We start from the raw sequence: 22,473 nt of genomic DNA on the forward strand, positions 1-22,473 counted from the left end.
TAAAAGCATTTTTTCGGCCAAAGAGGTTGTAGAAAAAATGCTTTTAAAAGTAAAAAAAAACAGCCTCTGATGCTCGCGCGGCTCAGCTGGGCATGTGGGGGTGGAGCAGGGATTTTTGCTACTGGTTCTCCGAACCACCTGCCACCATCGCTACTGTATCTGGCGATCCGATTTGAACTGGGAGCATTTCACCCCTGATGGGATGGGTTATTTTGTAATTATACTAAAGGGCACCAATCAGTTGAATGTTCTGGAAAGAAGTCGAACTTCCCTAAATTCTGAAGATCTCATGCAGCGTTTCATGTCGTCAAACAAGTATGTGAGCTTCAAACTATAAATATCTGAAAAACTTTTTCCAATCACCCAGAACCAATCAAAATGAAATATTTGACTGGAAACAGAAAATTCAATAAAGTGCATTTAGCAGGATTCCAACAAAGCTAAAGCTTTACTTGGGCTATTTTTATTGAAATATGTGTACATATTTTAAAGCATGAGAACTCAATAGCGTAGCTTTCCTTAAGGTAGATTTTAAAAGTGGAAAGAGGGAACTAAAGATGAAAGAGAAGCTGAGCAGCAAAACACAAATTCTTTCCTAGATAGCCTTGTGGACAGCTTCTGTTTTAAAATAGGATGGGCAGCTAAAATCCCTGCCATTGTCCTGTTAGATCAAACCTAAGTATTTCATGGGCCATGGGCCACATCTGGCCTTTTGGCTGACCCATTCAGCCAGTGGCAGCAAAGACGAAGGGTGGACCAATGGCAGCTCTCCACAACAATTCCAGATTCTCACGTGGCCCTTTGGGAAAATTAATTGCCCACCCCTGTGTTAGATGAAGATAATGATCCAAAAGTTAGTTAGTTTACTTTATTTAGCCCATGGGCCATATCAAACTGCAGAGTTCCAAACACAAATTATTACTAAAATCTGATAAAAACAGTTTAAAATGGAATTGGAATAAATATACAATTTAAAATGAGATTGGAATAAATATACAATTTAAAATTTGGAATTAAGATACAATTTAAAATTTGGAATTAAGATACACTTTAAAATGAGATTGGAATAAAATACAATAATTTAATATGTAGATAAATAAAATACGATACAATTATATTTCAGTGTCACCCCTACCATCTACCCCGGTCAGTCCCACATATGCCGATCACAACCGAACCATTTTTTGCTCAAGTACAGTGTTGTATTAAATGTTAAATGTATTAAAAGTGCTTTTTCAAAAAGGCAACTGGACTTTCTTGGGATTTTTTTCCCTTGAAAACATTTTGCTTCTCATCCAAAGAAGCTTCTTCGATTCAGAACCAAACCTGGAGATGATTGAGAATCTCCAAAAACATGAAGAATTTTGATCTAGGTGTATTGGTTGATCCATAGCTGGGGAAAGAAACTGTGACAAAAGTGGACAACTTCAGTCTTTCCTTGTTGGATTGCTCATATTTAGGTTGGAGAGGATAAGATAAGCAATCTAAACAGGGGTGGGCTTCAAAAATTTTGGCAAGGGGTTCTCTGCCCGGTTGCTGGGTGGGCGTGGCCATCGTGGGTTTGGCCTATTCGGCCTCCTGCACCACAGCAGGGTGGGGGGGGGTTGTTTTTGCCCTCCCTGGGCTTCGGAAGCTTTCCAGGAGGGCAAAAACGGCCTCCCCAGGCTCCAGAGGCCCTCTGGAGGCTGGAAATGGCCCCATTTCTGGCCTTCCTAAACTTCCGGTAGGCCCTTTTTTTGCCCTCCCCAAGCCTCTGGGTGTGCCCTGCACTTACCTGCATCCAAAACGAGCCATGTGGGGACTCCTGGGAGGGGAGGGGCAGGGTGGGCGGGGCCAGCTAGGAGTGGGATTTGGGGGTTCTCCAAACTGAATCTTAGCTAGAGGTTCTCCCGAACCCCTGCGAACCCCCAGCAGCCCACCCCTGAAGCTAAATCAGGGTTCCCCAACCCCAGGACTGCGGACCAGCATTGGTCTGTGATCTTCCAGAAACTGGGCCACGCAAACGAGCAAAGTCTCATTCTCATATGCGTGGGATCCAGGCAGTATGCAAAACAATGTTCCCCCCTGGTCGGTCCATGGAAAAACCACCCTCCACGGAACCGGTCCCGGGTGCCGAAAAGTTTGGGGTCTGCTGAGCTAAACAATCCCTGTTAACACATGTACCTCTCCTCAAACCGGCTGGTTTAGACATTTCAGATGGATCTGTTTACTTGGCTGACTACCCAAAATGGAACATCTGATCTGTGTGGGAGCCTGCCATTCCTGAGTTCTGGAGAAAGCATGTTTGGAATGCTTTCCTTGTAAATGGAAAGAAATGAGCTCTTTTCAGCTCCAGTCTTCTAGCTCATGGCTGCCTAAACCAGCTTTTAAGGGAGCCAGTGGAACCATTGCAGTGGTGAAATCCTCCGTGGATCGCCATCAGTTTGCTGCCTGTGCATGTGCGGTGTGTGCCAATTGTGCGCTTCACGCGGAAAAAGGAGACTTCACTAGGTAAGTAGAACAGCGAGGGAAGGGAGCAGCTGTGCCGCACAATGTAGCTTTGCTAGAAAGCACGATTTCCTGCTTTCTAGCGAATATATACCGTGTGGCACAGCTGATCGTCGGAAATACCGGTTCGTTTTTTTTAACCGAACCGGAGCAAACCAGTAGCATTTCTCTCCTGAATCATTGTCTTCTAAACCAAGAAAATATGCAACAGGAAAGCTGTAAAAAACAAAAACAAAACATGGACTATATTCTACCGTCATTAACATCTCAATAGTTTCAGCTCCCGTATGCAAACCCCCACCCCCACCCCACCTTTGCCCTGTGAATCCCAACGCACCTTTGGTGTTTAGCCAAGTGCCGTTGACTTGGCTGCGGTTATCCCGGAGCAGGTGACTAAATTACCCTGAAATCAGGCAGAAAATTTCCTCTCCTGGTCACTGAAGTGAAATCTGTCCACTGGTCAAGTGGCAAAGCCAACTGCCGTCTGAGAGTCCTGAGAACTGCCACTTCCGATAAGTCAAGTCTTCAACGAGCGTGAAACGGTCTTCTTTCATGACGATTGCGTTTATTATGTTTATTTCAGTTGATCTATTTAGCCAATGTGAATTGGTCAGCACCCTGGCCTTTGGATGTGTTCCATCTGTGGGAAACCATGCTAAAATATCAAAGGACCTGTCACTGCCGATTTATTCATCATCCCAGTGTAGGGTTGACCTACATAAGCGAGAACATATTCTTCGAGAGGGGGCAGCCAGTGTGGTTTGGAAGGCAGAGAATAAGGAGAGAAAAGCGGGGGAAATATCTCAGCTAGAGTACACTGCGGTAAATGTTTTATTTATTTAAATGTTGTATTTATTCTTCTTTTCTGCTATTGCTAGAAGAATGGCCTATAAAAGAACAGGAGTATCGGAGAGCAGGAAATCAAGGATTGCAAATATCCAGATGCTGGGTATTTGCGATAAATTAGTATATCAATACAAATATTTATTTGTACCCCAAAATAAGACATCCCCTGATAATAAGCCCAATCGGGCTTTTGAGCGCATGGCAATAAGGCCAAGCGCTTATTTCAGGCTTCAAAAAAATATAGAATCTGCACAGAATCTTAGCTAGAGGTTCTCCCGAATCCCCATGAACCCCCAGCAGACCTGGTGCTACCTGATAACAGATAGCAGAAGACGTTTTGAAGAAATATCTTCAAAGAAAAAAACAGAAAGTCCAGTTGCCTCTTGAAAAAAAACACCTTTTGGGACAACTACGACCTGGATGACTGAGAATCCCCATAGACATCATCAGTGCTAGCATTGCGCTAACATCTAGCCTTGATGATGTTACCTAGTTTGGTAATAAGACGTCTGTAAGAAAACCACCAAGCTCAGAGAGCATCAAGGACCCCCGCAAGAATCTCTCTTGGATACAATCAGTTGAAGCAATTGCTGTTGCTGGCTAGTATGGGAACAGTGGTGCCAAAGAATTGGGAAATTATAATTAAATTGACAGAAGAAGCCACGTTAGTTCTTCCTCTCCGTAACTTGTAAACCTGTGGAATAGCTGCTGCTTGGGCTAGCTAGAACATATGAAGAAGACCTCTGATCCATCTGGGACAAATAGCTGCTGAGAGAGACAGTTCTTGTTCTGTCAGAAATTGTTTGCTGTTCAGGATGGATCAATGAACATGTATTCATTTATTCATATGAAAAATTCTATCCTGATTTTCTTTTTCTTTTCTTATTTTGAGCCCAGTGCATTGCTGTTTATAGAACTTCTGAGATCAATGCACAGTTTAAAGAGTTTAAAAGGTGGAGGTGGGGACGACTACAAGGCTAAAATCACTTAGAAGAAACAATTACACACAGACACACACAAATACACAATTCCTGATAAAAATGTTAAAAGCTGGAAGATGTTGCCAGTTAGCATCTAAACCCATGATGGCGAACCTATGGCACACATGCCACAGGTGGCACATGTAGCCATATCGGTGGGCATGCGAACTCAGCTCCGGCACACCAGCTGATTTTCGGATCTTCTGGGCCCCCCAGAAGTAGGGAAACAGGCTGTTTCCTGCCTCCAGAGGACCGTGGGAGGTGGGGAAGGCCCGTTTTTCTCTCTCCCCGGCCTCCAGAGCCTTTCTAGGAGCCTGGGGAGGGCGAAAACTGCCTTCCCCCCCCACACACCCGGAGGCCCTCCGGAGACCGAAAACGGCCCATTTGCCAACTTCCGACCCCACCTAACAACCCCTTCCCCCACTCCTGGCATGCAATGGCAAAAAGGTTAGCCTTCACTGATCTATGCTTTGTGTTGTTTACGGAAACTATGTTTTTTCTCCCTAAAATCAAATCCTTTGATGAAGAACATTAGCAGATAGAGTCACAGTGTAGGAATGAAGATAGAATCATAGGGCTGGAAGGGACTTTAGAGGTTTTCTAGTCCAACCCCTTGCCCAGGGCAGGTATGAATAGACCTATCAGTCCAATCTCCTGCACAGAATTTATTAGACCATTTTCCCCTAAGGAAGAACTTCCCAGTTTCCTCTACCGAAAAGCAAACATAACAGAACTCTGTACTGATTTCTGAAATAAAACAGCATAGGATGGTGTACAAAGTCCAGGGAACTCTGTAAAATTAAAATTAATTTCACATTCATAAAATTGCCAACCTGGAGTTGCAGCGTTCTGGGGTGGCCAGGCAGAAGATCCTAACTTTGTCCTAATCAAGTATGCTCTTTTCACACTTGGGATACTGAGAAGGCCCTCTCCATCAATAAGAGGTGTGGCTACCCTGGATCTAAGGCTTTTTTTTTTTTTTTTTAATTTGATTTATATGCCGCCCTTCTCTGAAGACTCAGGGCGGCTTACAATGTGCTCAGCAATAGCCTTCATACTTTTGTATATTTATACAAAGTCAGCTTATTGCCCCCACAAACTGGGTCCTCATTTCACCTACCTTAGAAAGGATGGAAGGCTGAGTCAACCTTGAGCCTTGGCGAGATTCGAACCGTGCAGTAATTGCAGGCAGCTGGTCTTAATAAGCTTAATAATAGGGTGCCTTAAACCCCTGTACTACCAAGGCTCTTTAGAGCTTTAAAGATATTTTAAAAATTTCTCTGCATAAAATAAGCACAACTTAATCCACTCTGGATATAAAACAGGTGTCACCATAGCAAGTTTACTGTCACAATGATTATTGTGTTAAGAAGAAAATTCCAGACCTGTCCTTTGAGTCCTTCCTTCCTCCCTCCCTGCCTCCCTCCCTCCCTCCCTCCCTCCCTCCCTCCCTCCTTTCCTCCCTTGTCCTTCCTCCCTCCCTCCCTCCTTTCCTCCTTGTTTCTCCTTCCTTCCTCCCTCCCTCCCTCAAATTAATCTTCCCTGTAAGTATCCTAACACTCTTCTTAACTATGCCTAAGTTTCACACTGCCCTTTTCCAAATTCAGAACACATGTACCATGTTTCTCCAAAAACACGACCCACCCCAATAATAAGCCCAACCCTAATTTTTGGGGGGTGGGCCTAACATTACCCCTACCCTAAAAATAAGCCTGGGGGGATGGCCGTGGCCAGCACAAGTGGCGGTGCGGGGGGGGTATGCAACTGTCCGGCTGCAGCTGTAGCCCGCTGGCCCCTTGGGGTAGCGCAAATACCGCTTTTGCCCTTCTTTTTCTGGGCATAGCGCTTCTACTTGTTGGGCCGCTTCCCCGAAGCTGACAGCTCCGCGGCCAGCTGCTTTGCTTTTCCCTTGTTTTTGGGAAGCTCGCGGGAGGCTTTTTGGAGAATGGGAGGAAAATGGGGAGGGGGATTTTTCTGCCTGTCATCCATTCCTCAAGCTCAGCACAACCCGAGGGAAGGATGGCAGGCAGGAAAATCCCCCTCCCCATTTTCCTCATGCTAAAGGTTCGGAATGGAGGCGACGATGCGTCCACGGCGCGTCCAGCTCACCGAGTCTGGCCTGGCTGCACCTCAAAAAAAGTAAGACCACCTCGAAAATAAGCCCAAATGTTTATTTTCAAGTCTAAAAGAAAATAAGACTCAGGCTTATTTTCTGAGCAACACAGTATTTTCAGCTCAGCTCAGAGTTCCAGAGACTTCCGGAGTAGCTGGAACAATCGTAGAATAAATCTGATGAAATTGGAATCCAGGTATTTCAAACTAAAAGCATGATTTGAGATTGAAATACAGGGTTAGGGTTGCAAGAACAATTACCCATTATTATTATTTCACTCTTTAATGATCAAGAGATAAGTGCACCGTAAATGTTTGTGTTTATTTCTCCCCCCTCAGTTCTGCTTCATCTAAATTAAATATCCTTCCATTGACAGACAGAGAGGTCAATCAATGTGAACGTAGCACTGGTTATGATCCTATGGATAATTGTTGTAAGGGTCCTTTGTCGTTGTAATTATTTCACCTTGTACAACCTATTGTTAGCATTGTTAGAAAGATATTACTGCGGCATTTCATTTTGAAGTTCCGTTTGCTCTCCTGACCAAACATTTGTGGCTTGCCAATATTTGAGATACAGTATGTTAGATAACTTGTACTATTATTTTTTTTAATCCAAAACTGGTGGAGACAACTTTGGGTGGTGGGAATTGGATCAAAACAGGCAGGAAAATGGATATTGGGCACTCATATGGATGGCAGAAGATAAACGAAGATATTAAGAGCATTATTTAGTAACTAGCTGAATACCCATGCTCCGCTATGAAACTATGTGATTGGGCTTGATAAATCTACACTTACAGTTTGAAAATTAATGAGTAGTGACGATCGGCCTCTCCCCTCCCCTTCTCTCCCTCAGCCTTGCTTAGCTCAACTGTTTTGTAGTAAAGCTGCTTGCTGCTGTGAAAGTAAAACTGAAACGCCTCTCCTCTGCTTGTGTTTTGCATTTGGAACAGATTTCTTTCCAGGAGGGGAGGGGGAGTAGAAATCCTTAGCATCAGAGCGTGTTAATCATAATATAGGAAATTCTAATGCTCTGATGGTCATTTCAAAAAATCCTTTCTTAGTGAGCACTTAGAAGCCAAGAGGAACATATATATATATTCAGTGCAGGGTTAAGCTCAGCCATTATTCCTTAAATTAGAATATTCCCATTTCATACTGTATCAATGCTTTTAACAATGTTTTTCTTTACAGACATAAGGACTTTGTTTTTCCCTGATGAAAGCCACGTAAAGTTTGCAGAGCTCAAGACTCTTCAAATACAAGGTGTTTACTCCTCCTATTTGTGTCTTTTGTGACTTAACACATTCTTTTCTCTGCAGCAGGAGCTGTTAGCATGAGGTTTTGGTATTGACTATTCTTTCATCCACAAACGTCTCTCTCTCACATCTATCTCCTTGAGTTTGATTTTTCTGAGGCATTGATTTGTTAGAGCTGTAGTGGCGCAGTGGTTAGAATGCAGTATTGCAGGCTAACTCTGCATTCCACTGCCAGCAGTTTGATCCCGACTGGCTCAAGGTTGACTCAGCCTTCCATCCTTCCGAGGCCAGTAAAATGAGGATCCAGATTGTTGAGGGCAATAGGCTGACTCTGTAAACCTCTTAGAGAGGGTTGTGAAGCGGTATATAAGTCTAAGTGCTATTGCTATATAAAAGCCATAGTGGTTAAAATGCAGTACTGCAGGCTAACTCACTGCTAACTACCAGGAGTTCGATTCTGAATGGTTCAAGGTTTGACTCAGCCTTTCATCTTTCCGAGGTGGGTAAAAGGAGGACCCAGATTGTTTGGGGGCAATAGACTGATTCTGTAAACCACTTAGAGAGAGCTGAAAAGCAATGTGAAGCGGTATATAAGTCTAAATGCTGTTGTCCCTTCCTTCCTTCCTTCCTTCCTTCCTTCCTTCCTTCCTTCCTTCCTTCCTTCCTTCCTTCCTTCCTTCCCTCCCTCCCTCCCTCCCTCCCTCCCTCCCTCCCTCCCAGTGGTTAGAATGCAGTATTACAGGATAATTCTGCCCACTGTCAAGAGTTCGATCTTGACCAGCTCAAGGTTGACTCAGTCTTCCATCCTTCCAAGGTCGGTAAAATGAAGACTCAGATTGTTGGGGGCAAGAGGCTGACTCTCTAAACCGCTTAGAGAGGGCTATAAAGCACTGTGAAGCAGTATATAAGTCTTATGTGCTATAGCTGTTGCTACTTTCGGTTGGAGTTGATTAAAAGGAAGAATTTGTTTCTACAATTGGCCATAGGAAACCACAACGGAACAATTCTGAAAGATGTTTGGGAGTGTGTCTTTCATTAGGTAAAAGCCCAAGGGGACAATTCTTTATATGGAAGAATATTAAACAATATTATGGGATGCTACCCAGTTTTTTTGGAAATTGAAAAGCAAGGATGCCCAGTTTTTCCAGACCCAGGTTCTGTTCATCTTTACATGAGATAAAGTCGTAATCTGAGAAGAAGTGAAGCTGGGACAATTGAATTGACAGTATATTAAAATCAGAGAAAAGGAGTTTTTAAAATTGTTTTTCCAGTCATGAAGTATATACGACTACAATGGAGCACAAAATCCCCATTGCTACACTTGTTAAGTGAGTAGTGTTCCATGTTACGATATTTTTGCCACCGTTGTTAAGCAAATCACTGCAGTTCTTAAGTGAATCATGTGGTTATTAAGCGAATCTGGCTTCCCCCATTGACTTTGCTTGTTGGAAGTTGGCTGGGAAGGTTACAAACGATGATCACTATAGCAATAGCACTTAGATTTATATACCGCTTCATAGTGCTTTGCAGCCCTCTCTAAGTGGTTTACAGAATCAGCCTCTTGTCCCCAAACAATCCGGGTCCTCATTTTACCAACTTCGGAAGGATGGAAGGCTGAGTCAACCTTGAGCCGGTCAGAATCGAACTGCTGGCAGTCGGCAGAATTAGCCTGCAATTCTTGTGGCCTGTGCAGCTAGTAGCTGATTCAGACAGCGAGGAGGTTGGTGTGGTGCTGCGCCAGCAGTCTGGGCAGCTGGCACTCGAGTCAGAGAATGAGGAGGCTGGAGAAGATATGGTGCCAGAGGCAAGGACTCAGCCAGGGCCTTCAGAACCTCCAGAAGCTCCTTTAAGTGAAGAGGACGAAGAGGAGGAGCCTCTTCTTGATGCAGGGGCATGCAGAGCTGCCAAAAGGCAGGAGTGGCTCCTCAGGAGGAGGTCTCCTGAGAGTAAGGCTTTGGGCTAATTGGCCACTCCCTTAGCCTATTTAAGGAGGAACGCCAACTGAAGCAATTTGCAGGGAACAACTTCGTTTACATACCTTTGTGTTTTGTCTTGCTTATCTTATCAGCTTCCTGCAAATTGCTTCTGGGCATTCTGCCAACCACAGTAAGCTTTCGGTATTATTCTTTGAATTCTTGGCGGCTGTTAATGCAGTTAATTAACAGTTGTTGTTGTAAAAAACTGGTTTATTTAGTAAACTAAGGTTTGAACGGACTTTGTGTGTGCTGAGTTCTTTGGGATCCGTAGCTGGGGCAGAACAGCAATGCTGCATTCAAACCACAGCTCTTACATGAATCATCACATAAGGTTGGGCCAGTGCAGCTGTCCTATGTACATGCTGGCTATCAAGAAGATCTAGGCCAACTCGCCGCGGGACAAGAGCGAGACTAATATCGAAGAAATGGTGGAACAGAATCATTAAAGAAAGGATGCGAAAGGAGGGGGAGAGACTGAAATGCGAATGAAAAGAAAATAATTTTTACATTATTTTAAATAATTGAATTGAATTGTTGAATGGTGACATAGTCCCATGGCGAGTTGGCTGCGGCAAGTTGTCCATGTCTGTGGAGATGCTGCAATGGTCACAAGAGTGAGAATTGGTCACTTTTTTCAATGCTGTTGTTACCTTGAATGGTCACTAAATGAATGGTTGTAAATTGAGGGCTACCTGTACACTTCTAACTTATTTTGATTAGGATACGCTTTCATAGTCTCGGTTATTAGTGGTTTATTCAGTAAACATTGGTTAAGCAAACCACGGCATAATATGCTATTTGAATGTGCTGGGATTTTTGAAATATCTGAGAGACAAATTCAAGATTGCACCTCCCATACTTGTAATCCTGCTATAAAATCCAGCTTTTTATGATTTATTAATCTCAAATTGGTGATGTAGGAATAGGAAGACTTGTCGTAGATACTCATGAAGTTACTTGAGTTATGGAAATAGGCTGCAGGAAGTCCTCGGCTTACGACCACAATTGAGCCCAAAATTTCTGTTGCTAACTGAGACATTTGTTGAGCGAATTTTGCCCCATTTTACAACCTTTCTTGCCATAGTTGTTAAGTTAATCACTGCCGTTGTTAAGTTAGTAATGTGGTTGTAAAGTGAATCTGGCTTCCTCATTGACTTTGCTCGTCGGAAGGTTGCAAAAGGGCATCACATGACCCCAGGACTTGGCAACCATCATAAATATGAACCAGTTCCCAAGCAGCTAAATTTTGATCACATGACCATGGGGATGTTACTATTGTTGTAAGTGTGAAAAACGGTCATAAGACACTTTATTCAGTGCCCTTTGAACAGTAAATGTTGTAAGTCAAGGACTACCAGTATTTCCATCATGTCCTATCACAGTGATGGCAAACCCTTTTGGCACCAAGTGCCCAAACCAGAATGCACATGCATGCGCTGGGCATCAGAAACCGAAAACGGCCCGGAAAATGGCCCGGAAAATGGTCTGAGAAATGGCCTGAAAAACAGCCCAGAAAATGGCCTCAAAATGGCCTGAAAACAGCCTTGAAAATGGTCTGAAAAATAGCCTGAAAAACAGCCCAGAAAATGGCCTCAAAATGGCCTGAAAACAGCCCAAAAATAGCCCAAAAAAAATGGCCCAGAAAATGGCCTGAAAACGGCCTGGAAAACGGCCTGAAAATAGCGTGGAAAATGGCCCAGAAAATGGCCTGAAAACAGCATGGAAAACGGCCTGAAAATCGCCCAAAAAATGGCCCAGAAAATTGCCGGAAAATTGCCTGGAAAATGGCCTGAAAACACCCTTGAAAAACAGCCTGAAAACAGCCCAGAAAATGGCCTGTTTTTTGCCCGTTTTTCAGGCTGTTTTCAGGCCGTTTTCTGGCACTCCGGCCCCCACGAAGACCAGCTGGCTGGCTCACCAGAAACCAGAAGAGCAGCTGGTGATGGCGCATGTGCCCACAGAGAAGGCTCTGCGTGCCACCTCTGGCACCTGTGCCATAGGTTCGCCATCACAGTCCTATCAGGTTTAAGGTCCAATTTGGGGCGATTGACAGATACATCGAAAGAATGAAAGATCTGCATGCTTCAACCGGCCCAAAGTTAGGAGGGCAAAGAGGGAGAATAGAAGTGGCCATAGAACGGCTTAATGTATGGGAAAAGATGGATGTTCTCACATCTGGCTCATCTGGATTAGCAGTTAGTCGTGGATGGTAGAATGAACATGTTCATGATAGTCAAAAAAAAAAAAAGTCTCCGTTTTGTACTTTGCAAAAAAAGTTGAACATGTCCTATGTTCTCTGTTCCGAGGGTAAAACATGAAACTAGATATTTAGCTAGTTTCTTTTTTTGTTTGTTTTTCTCGTTGGTGCTTCTATAATCTTTTAATTTCCTTCCGAGAAAAAGAAAAAAAAATCCATTTGAATCTCAGAGCAAGAGTAGAACCTGCTAATTGAAATTATAATAAAAAAGAATAATTCGAAAGGGGTAGGTTGGGGTGAAGAGCATTCATCTGGGATTTGGGCAGATGCATTTTAAGCCTATTATTTTTGAAAATAAGTTTTCTGTTTAAAAGGCAATAAAACCAAACTAAGTTGGTTACGAGAGGATGCTGGTTTTTTTTCTTTTTCTTTTCATCTTTGGATTCTGCTATTTTTCTGCTATTTTTTTTTTTTTAAGCTTTGCATGAATAGCTAAATGTTTATAAACAGAAGCTAAAAGTAATTGGAACACCCGTGGAATGTTGTATTTTAATAGGCTTCATCATAAATGTCCCCCCACTTTTTAGAGACGGGTCAAACTACCGTATGCATGCAGCTTTATGTCTTTCCCTGTAAAATCATCTCACCAGAAATTTTGCAGCCTCCCTGCTTTTTCACACTTTTATGCCATCTCTGTTCTGACCTAGGCTTCCTGAGACAGTAAAAAGCACACGATTAGTCCCAAAAACCCTCTCTTTATTTCAACGGCTGTGAATTCTGTTCATTCACAGCCCGAGATGAGTCACAAATAGTTTGTAAAGAGTCCGACAGAAGTCTGCTGCAGTCCTTCGGGATAAGGCTGATAAGCACCCACCTTTATCTCCCTTGACACGCTGCCAAAGACCTAATTGGTAATTAGCTTTGCAAGGCCACACGGAGCACAGAGTCAAAACAGAGCTTCAGAATTTAAACCAACCAGCACGAACAAAGTTGCTTCCTGCAAAGGCTCACGTGCCTTTGCTCCTCCTTTATGTCTTATGGGAGGGGCCAGTAATCTCTAAGCCTTACTCCTGAATTGCCCCTTTTGTCTTAACTGTTCTTGCCTTCTGGCAGCTCTGCACATGCACGCACTGGGAACAGGCTCCCCCTGTTCCTCTGCCTCACTGACGTCAGACTCTCGAGGCTCCGGAGTCAGCAAATAACTCTCAGATGGCCCTGGCCCCATCTCTGCCTCCGACGCAGAGCCCTCGTCCGAGCCTTCCTCAGACTCCAGGACTGGCCCATGTTCCTCCCCAGCCTCCTCACTGTCCGACTCCGCTACCAGCTCCGCAAACTGCTGGCGGACCACAACAATCTCAGGGAAAGACCTGAGGAGTGTGAGGTCCATCAATCTATTCTCCGGGTCCAAAAGGACTGGGATTAAAAGCCAACATCACAAAACCCACACACAAAAATAAAACATCTTGATGTACACACGGTCGAAATTAAGATGCGTTTTGCAAGACAACCTATAAACAAGGATCCAACTTTTCACAGTCCATTTCATTCACCCTGCTTCTCATTGTCACCTTGCACAAACAGGGAACAGATAACCGGTTAGCCGTTTGCAACAAATCTGGTGACTTTGTAAGTCGCCAAGAAGTTTTGACCCGCTAGAGAGCATTGACAATCAAGCTTCCTTCCTAAATAATGTTCTCGTGGTTGGAAAAAAATGAGACAACAATTTCTTTCCAGGCTTGTCTTGATATAAATCTCAGAGAACAGCAGATAATGGGAAGAAATACCCTCCATCACTTCCCAAAATAAATTACACTCTGAACATTTCAAGAAATCCCTCTTCTAGAGCTATTTAGAAGATGCCACCTCCAAACCAGCCCCATCTTCTGAAAATGAGGAAGAAAAATAGGAATCTCTTTTTACAGGAGAACATTTTTTTTTTTTAAAAAAAAGTGCCAAGTGGGTTTTGACGATTGCTTAAATTAAAAACAATCAGATATTTGATTTGCAGATTCCTAGGTTCAGTGAAAAAGCTGTGATGACCTCTCCATCTTCACCCTAAAAGCTTTATCAGGGTAGCTTTTCTATTTGCAAAACCATTTTAAACAGGGGGATTTACCTGTTTGTTTTCTCTGAAATCCGTTAATATAATCTCCGGTTTAATATATTGATATCCGTGGGCTAATTAAAAACGGTGAGTGCGTGCAGGCATTTATTTGTTCAAACAAACTGACTGCATAAACATTATTATAAACTGTTTACTCTCCCCCACCGGAAGGGAAGGGAAGGTTGTGGTCGGGACAATTTATGTTCACTAATACAATTTCTCATTAAAGCTGCTGCCAGGTAGATTTAAAAAAAAAAACACCTCTTGAAATAGTAAGTAAGTGGGAAATTAATTCAACAGTTTAATCTAGAGCTAATAACAGTTGCAAGCTCTGAAAGAGATTGCTTCAGCAGGGAGTTAATTAACAGCTTATTCCCTATTTGATAAAAGTAATCCACACTAATTCTAGTGTAATTTACCTCAATGTAATATAAAACCACAAGCTGCTTCTAATGCTGGTGGTAATTAGGCTTACATTATGGTCATGCTGACAATGGAAGAGGCATTATTATTGTTATTAGTAACAGCGGCAGCAATATCAGTGTTATTATTTGTATTATTTGTATCATTGGGATTATTATTTACTCTTGCAACGTGGGTACCCTTGAAAATATTCTTTTGACATTTTCTGAATGGACGTTCCACTTTCGGTTTTCATTTAACCAAAGAGGAGATTGCAAATTCTTAAAAGAAGGTGTTAGTGATGGGGCTTGTTTATTTATTTATTTGTTTATTGATTAGACTTAGTTTCCGCCTGAAGGCGACACTGGGTGGTTTACAAACTTTAAAAGCCTATAAAAGATTAAACCAGTTTTTAAAAACTCCCTTTTTACGATCCTGTAATCCCTTAATTTGGGGTAGAGTCAAGGCGACTGGATGGAGCTGAGCATTTACTGGCTGGATGCCCTTCCTGACGCCTATGTGGAGTTCACAGCAGATATTTTTTCTTTTATGCCCTGGGAGAGAATTAAAACAAAACAGAAATAAGACTAGCACTGATGTTACCTAGCTGAAACATCTGCAAAAAAACCACCAAGCTCATTTCAACCCTGAACTACAAATATTCTCCTTAATTGGTACAGTAATTATCGGCATTGACAAATTCACCTTTAGTCAATTGCAAAAGGCAGCTTTTGGGAACAGCTTACATCTTGCACAGCTTGGGAACAGCTTACATCTTGCAAGGATACTTCTAACACCATCAAGCATACACATCTGCCTGTTATATTTAAATATTTCCTCCCCTGATTAAGAAAAGGGAGAAAGTTTTTAATGATCCAGATTCTAGACATTTCATCTTCATATCATTAAAAGGACATTTGATAGTCAGCATTCTAACACAAGAACTAAACATGTTAATTACTTGTTTATCATGTGGGTTTATTGTAACCCAAGAAGAGTTCAGTTTTATAATTTTTCCAGCGACACAGACTATGTGAGCAGATAAACCATGACAAATGAAATTGTCCATATGCAGGTGGTCCTCGACTTACGACCATAATTGAGCCCGAAACTTCTGTTGTTAAATGAGACATTTGTTAAGTGAGCTTTGCCCCACTTTGCAACGTTCCTTGCCATAGTTGTTAAGTGAATTACTGCAGTTGATAAGCTAGAAACCCAGTTGTTAAGCGAATCTCGCTTCCCCATTGATTTTGCTTGTCAAAAAGTTGCAAAAAGTGTTCCCATGACCCTGGGACACAGCAATGGCCATAAGTATGAACCAGTTGCCAAATATCTGAATTTTGATCACATGATCATGGGGATGCTACGAAGGTGCTAACTGAAAAATACTCATAAGTCACTTTTTTAAAAAGATGTCGTAACTGAATGGTCACTAAAGGAACTGTTGTAAGTCGAGGACTACCTGTATTCCCTATTGTCCTCCTCCTCCAACTACAGAATGTCTTGATTAGTAAAAGTCAAGGTTTTTCACTGCAAATAATCTTGTCTCCCACCTTTAAAAGTTTCTGACATCAGGCCTGCAAAGCAATCATCATCATAAAATAAACAAATTTAAAAATCCGCCTTGAAACCTGGGAACAATTTTTGTTCCTTCTCACAGAGATTTTTCAAATGAAATAATTGGCTTTCTAACTTTTTTTAAAAAAAATTGCATAGATTAAAAGAAGCTGCTAATTGCTTTCAAATGCACCGGCTGAGAAGATGTCTTATAAATTAAACAATGGCTTTGTTTGAAACAGGGATGGGCAAGTCGTTTGGGCCCCCGGTTTGATGTCGAATGGCTTTTAACAGTACGGAAAATAAAGGAAGTGAAATTTCCGAAGGGCTGAATCTCAGAGCCTGTTTCCAATAGAGGTTCCCCATGATGAATTTACGTTGTCGTATTTGGAAAGTAGGGTGCAGTACAGCCGAACCAAAATAAACCTCTTCATTCCTACAGGTAGTTGTTAACTTACAACCATTTGCAGTTACTGAAAAAAAATATGACTTACAGTCGGTCCTCGTATTTATGACCATTGCACCATTCCACAGCCCTGGGATCGTGTGCTTGTCAACTCGCATCTATTTATGACAATTTCACTGTCCCACAATCATGCGATCACCATTGGCGAGCTTCCCAGCCGGTTCCCAGTAACAGTGTTGGAAGGGACTTTGAAGGTCATCTACTCCAACCCCCTGCTCACGCAGGAGACCTGTACTAGGGATTCGAACCGCTGAACTGCCGACCTTTCTGATCGACAAGCTCAGCGTCTTAGCCACTGGGCCACCTAGTCAGGCAGTTCCCATCCAATAAAAGTCAACGATGGAACCCAGGTTCCCTTCGGTACCATGCGGTTCACTTTACAATTTACAACTGCCTTAACAACCCTGGCAAAAGGCATAAAATCAGGTGCTGCTCGCTTAACAACCACTTTACTTAGCAATGGACATTGTGACCGTAAGTCGAGGACTACTTGTATTTGTTTCATCGGATGGAGAAGATGTAGATTTGTACTTTTTCGGCAAGTTTCCATAACTTTATCTCTTGGACAATATATCCCTATTGCAATGATGTCCTATACCAGGGGGTATCAAACTCAAAGTCCAGAGGCCGGATCCGGTCTACATGGTACTTAGATCTGGCCCATGGGGCTGCCCTGGAAACAACGAAGGACCGGCCTGCGGTGGGCAGAGGGTTGTAGGGGGCTGTGGCAGCTGAAAACAGGAGCTCATTTTCCCTGGCAGAGCGCTCAGGCCACTACAGGCATCCCTGACACAAGTGATGCTGAGCTGGCCACACCCACTCTGGCCATGCTCCCCCCCCCCTGAGGTCAAACACAACCCTGATGCGGCTCTCAATGAAATTGAGTTTGACACCCCTGTCCTAAATTGTATCTAACAAAGGTAAAGGTTTCCCTTGCACATATGTGCTAGTTGTTCCCAAATCTAGGGGGCGGTGCTCATCTCATATATACGAGACCGCCTGCTGCCAGCAATAGCCTCCCACCGGCCAATACGCTCCCACAGAGAGGGGCTCCTCAGGGTGCCGTCGGCCAGACAATGCCGACTGGCGACACCCAGGGGGAGAGCCTTCTCTGTGGGGGCACCAGCCCTCTGGAATGAGCTGCCCCTTGAGATTCGTCTCATCCCCGACCTGTGTACCTTTCACTGCGCCTTGAGGACCCTCTTGTTCCAACAAGCCGGCCTGGCCTAATACAAATTTTAGAATGGGTGTATGTGTGTTTTAATCTATGGGCCAAATTTTTATATATTCAATTTTAAATTGTTTTAAATTTTATATATTTATATGTGTTTTAAAATGGCTGTACACCGCTCTGAGTCCTTCGGGAGAAGGGTGGTATAGAAATCCAATCAATCAATCAATCAATCAATCTCCGTTTCAAAGCCAAAGAGTCAGCGCTGTCCGAAGACGTCTCCGTGGTCATGTGGCCGGCATGACTCAACGCCAAAGGCGCACGGAACGCTGTTACCTCCTCACCAAAGATGGTCCCTATTTTTCTACTTGCATTTTTTACGTGCTTTCGAACTGCTAGGTTGGCAGAAGCTGGGACAAGTCACGGGAGCTCACCCCGTTACGCGGCACCAGGGATTCGAACCGCTTGAATTATATGTAAAGATGACATTACGACCATCCTTTAAAAAAAGGATTTTTACAGACTGTATACACTGTGCTTTTGTTACTAATAGAAGTAGAAAAGTAATCTCTACCTAAAATAATTACTACATCTAGATCGGGGGTGGGGGGTGGGGGTTGCTGAGATTCAAGAATCACGTTTCACTCCTGAAAGCTCTGATTGCAACGTGATTTGGCCCAAAAGTTCTTCAAAGGTTGTTAACATTTTGTAGCGTTTAACTTGGTAGTGGAGAGAGAGAGAAATAATTAAATACATGACTGCAGGCAAACCATACAAACTATATTTAATTTTAATTAAACGTAAATCAAATTTAATGTTTTGCCTTGGTCTCTCCCATTCCTTTTGAGAGTGTAGCCCTCAGTGCATCATTTAAAGATAGTGTACCCAATCCGGGCTAACGGATATTAAACAAGAGGTGGCTGTTTGCAAAAGAATACAATTAAAATTTAAAACGGCCCCATATGGATTTTGTTCAAATACAGACAGTCCTATGTAGAGGCATCACATATTTCAATATTACACATTAAGAGCCATCGTCGGAGTTTGATTAGCAGACGTGCTCAAGGTAACAAAAAAAAAAGAAAGTCAAGCTGCATTTCCTCCTTATTATCCAGTTTAACTTGGCGATCAATATTTGCAGAGATCGTTCAGTAGACTAAATACGGGCATACCAGTCCAAGGAGCATTTGAATTAATTCCATTTGAAGGCTGCCCCCTTCCCTCCTTGAGGTCTCAGAATTGCTTGTATGACCTTTGCAAATAATTTCACATCTGCACGTATTCCTAATCAGTGGTGAAGTTGACTTCTCTGTCATCTGTCTGCTGGATGATTATTTATATATACAGTGGCTAGATAGATAGATAGATAGATAGATAGATAGATAGATAGATAGATAGATAGATATAGATAGCAGATAGATAGAAAGATAGATAGATAGATAGATAGATAGATAGATAGATAGATAGATAGATATAGATAGATAGATAGATATAGATAGCAGATAGAAAGATAGATGAGATGATAGATGGATGGATAGATAGATAGATAGATAGATATAGATAGCAAATAGAAAGATAGATGAGATGATAGATGGATGGATGGATAGATAGATAGATATAGATAGCAGATAGATAAGATGATAGATAGATACAGAGAGAGAGATACATATAGATAGATAGACAGACAGAAAGATAGAGAAAGAGACAGACAGAGAGAGAGAGATACATATAGAGATAGATACATAGAAAAAGAGAGATACAGAGAGAGAGAGAGAAATACATATAGGGATATAGAGAATAGAAAGAGAGAGAGATACATATAAATACATATATATAGAGAGAGAGAGAGAGAGAAAGAGATAGACAGACAGACAGATAGATACAGAGAGAGAGAGACATACATATAGATAGGGAGAGAGATAGACAGATAGCTATAGATAGAGACAGACAGATAGAAACATATAGAGATAGAGATACATATAGGGATATAGATACATAGAGAGAGACAAATATATATGTGTGTGTGTGTGTATATATATATATATATACACAGAGAGAGAGAGAAAGAGAGAGAGACAGATAACTAGTTTTAGATAGATTGTAGAGATTGATGATGGAGATAGAGATAGCTCACTTAGCAGCACACACACACACACACACACACTCAGTGTGGGTTCTATAGCATCAAGATGGTGCATTCCTTAAAATTTGCACAACCAGGTGCACGGCAGATGTGCAAAGAGAATCCGGATAGTGTGTTTATACTGCAAATGATTGCATTTTATTCTCTCCAGGATTCCTTTTATGCATGATGAGCATAAGAATAATCCATGTTTTCAAATAATGAGCTCAAGTAATGAATCAACTCTTTTCAGACTTCCTCTAAGATTCTATTTACGTTCTCTCTCTCTCTTACTAAATGGACACATGTTTTTCTTCTTTTTCTTTTTTCCACGTCCCTTAAACAGCTTGGGCTTCCTTATTCAAAGGAAATATTTTGGGTAACTTGACGTACAGGATTGATTTTCACCCCGATTCTGGATTTTAAACAAGCGTGCAAAATTCTGAAAGCCTTGAAAAAAATGTTATTTGCAGCTGGTCCTTGCTCTTAAAAACTATTGCGGTATCACTAAATCACACAATCAAAATTCAGGAGTTTGGCCACCGCCTGTACATAACGACAGCGTTCGGGCTCATGCGGTCCCTGTTTGTGACTTTCCTATAGGGGGCTTCCAATAAATAAAGCCGTTTGGGGAAGCTTGATTCGTTTAACGACCAATGCACACAAAAAAAGTAATGGGCAGGACTTACTTCATGACTGCATCACTTAGCAACAGAAGACAGAAGTTCCAATCTCAGTTGTGGTCATAAATCAAGGATTTTCTGTAAAATTTTCAGCGTCTCTCAAGATTGCTTTGAACCTGTTAGGCAGGCAGACAGTATAATAAAATCAAACTAAGCTATAATCTTTTCAACTTCCTTCGGAATAAATGGTGTCTTTTTTTTTTTTTTTGTTTTAAGTCATCCAGTTTATTCCCAAGTAAGTTGCAAAGCTCGTAGCTAGGTTTGATTTGATTTGATTTTGATTTTTTTGTTTTGTAAATAAAATTCAAACTCTCATCGAGCCAATAAAAAGATAATTGCATTATACTGATTCAGGGCTTTTAACTTCTATACTTAGACGAACTTGCTTAGAACAGCAGCCCCTGAATGTCAAAAGAGATTTCGCTTAAAGAAAGAGAGGGCACTTTTGCCTTCTCCCAAGCCGGTGTCTGAAAATAAATACATAAAATATGAGCAGAAAAGCAAAAGAAGACCCATAAGGAGAAAAAGTAATTGCTTTTTTTAAAAAAAGATTAAAATGCTTTTTAAAAAGTCTCTCTCTCTCTCTCCTCTCTCTTCTCCCTCTCTCTCTCTCCTCTCCTCTCTCCTCTCCTCTCTCCTCCTCTCCCCTCCCCTCCCCTCTCCTCTCTCCTCTCTTCTCTTTTCTCTCTCTCTCCTCTCCTCTTTCCTCTCTCCTCTCTTCTTTCTCCTCTCCTCTCCCTCTCTCCTGTTTTCTCTTTTCTCTCTCTCCTCTCCCCTCCTCTCTCCTCTTTTCTCTCTTCTTTCTCCTCTCCTCTCCCTCTCCCTCTCTCCTCTCCTCTCTCTTTCCTTGCCCTCTCTCTCCTCTCCTCTCTCCTCTCTTCTTTCTCCTCTCCTCTCCCTCTCTCCTCTCTTCTCTTTTCTCTCTCTCTCCTCTCCCCTCCTCTCTCCTCTCTCCTCTCTTCTTTCTCCTCTCCTCTCCCTCTCTCCTCTCCTCTCTTTCCTTGCCCTCTCTCTCCTCTCCCACTCCTCTCCTCTCTCCCTCCTCCCTTCTCTCTTCTCCTCTCCTTCTCCTCTCCTCTAGCCTCCCCTCCTCTCTCCTCTCTCCTCTCCTCTCTCTTTCCTCGCCCTCTCTCTCCTCTCCCTCTCCCTCTCTCTCCTCTCTCTCTCCTGTCTTCTGCCTCTCCTTTCCTCTCCCTCTCTTTTCCTCTCTGTCTTCTTTCCTCTTCCTCTCCTCTTTTCTCCTGTCTCTCCTCTCCCCTCTCTCTCCTCTCCCCCCTCTCCTCTCTCTCCGCTCTCTCCCTACCCACTCCCCTCTTTCCTTCCTCTCTCTCTCTGACTCTGTTTCTGTCTCTCTCCTCGTTTTGAGGAAACACCAATGGAAGGATACTGATGGAACGAAATATTGACAGTGCAGGAAAAATGTTATTTCTGGGGCATTTGCCCCACAGGCTTAGTGATGGTTTTGTAGGGTCATGCTAGGATAGAAACCGTCAGGCCTAAACCCCAAATCGGCTAAATCATGTCCAACTTTTCACAACCCCATGGACCATAGCATGACAGCCCGCCCCTGTCTCCCGGAGTTAGCCAAAATTTGTGTTCATTACGATGGCGCTATCTAATCATTTCACCCTTTGCCATCCCCTTCTCTCCTTGCCTTTAATACAGGTAGTCCTTGACTTACAACACTTCATTTAGTGACTGTTCGAAGTTACAAGGGCACTGAAAAAAGTGACTTGAGACCGTTTTTCACACTTACGACCATTGCATTATCACTTGGCAATTGACTCATATTTATGACGGTTGCAGTATCCCGGGGTCACGTGATCATCTTTTGGCGATCGTCTGGCAAGCAAAGTCAACGGGGAAACCAGATTCACTTAACAACCGTGTTACTGACTTAACAACTGCAGTGATTCACTTAACAAATGTGGCAAGAAAGGTCGTAAAATGGGGCAAAATTCGCTTGACATATCTCTCACTTAGCAACATATATTTTGGGATCAATTGTGGTCGTAAGTCGAGGACTACCTGACACAGTGAATCCAACTGCATCCAGTATTTTATTTGCTCACACCTAATAGACAGAATCTTGCCAGATTAAAGTTAGA

General features: G+C 42.6%; 1 protein-coding gene across 2 annotated transcripts in view; it reads left to right on the forward strand.

Moving 5' to 3' along the window:
* The window catches only part of DACH2 (dachshund family transcription factor 2), a 321,981-nt gene that overhangs the window by 171,942 nt on the left and 127,566 nt on the right, over positions 1-22,473 (forward strand). The window contains exon 3 of one of the 2 annotated variants that reach the window (XM_034424031.3): positions 7,623-7,694. The exons of the other annotated variant lie outside the window; for it this stretch is intronic. Coding sequence (XP_034279922.2) covers positions 7,623-7,694 — 72 coding nt within the window. The remainder of the gene's footprint in view (positions 1-7,622; positions 7,695-22,473) is intronic. 2 annotated transcript variants of the gene reach the window in all.

This window comes from Pantherophis guttatus, chromosome 12 (assembly GCF_059756535.1).
Source record: "Pantherophis guttatus breed Tessera chromosome 12, ASM5975653v1, whole genome shotgun sequence".
Lineage (NCBI taxonomy): Eukaryota > Metazoa > Chordata > Lepidosauria > Squamata > Colubridae > Pantherophis > Pantherophis guttatus.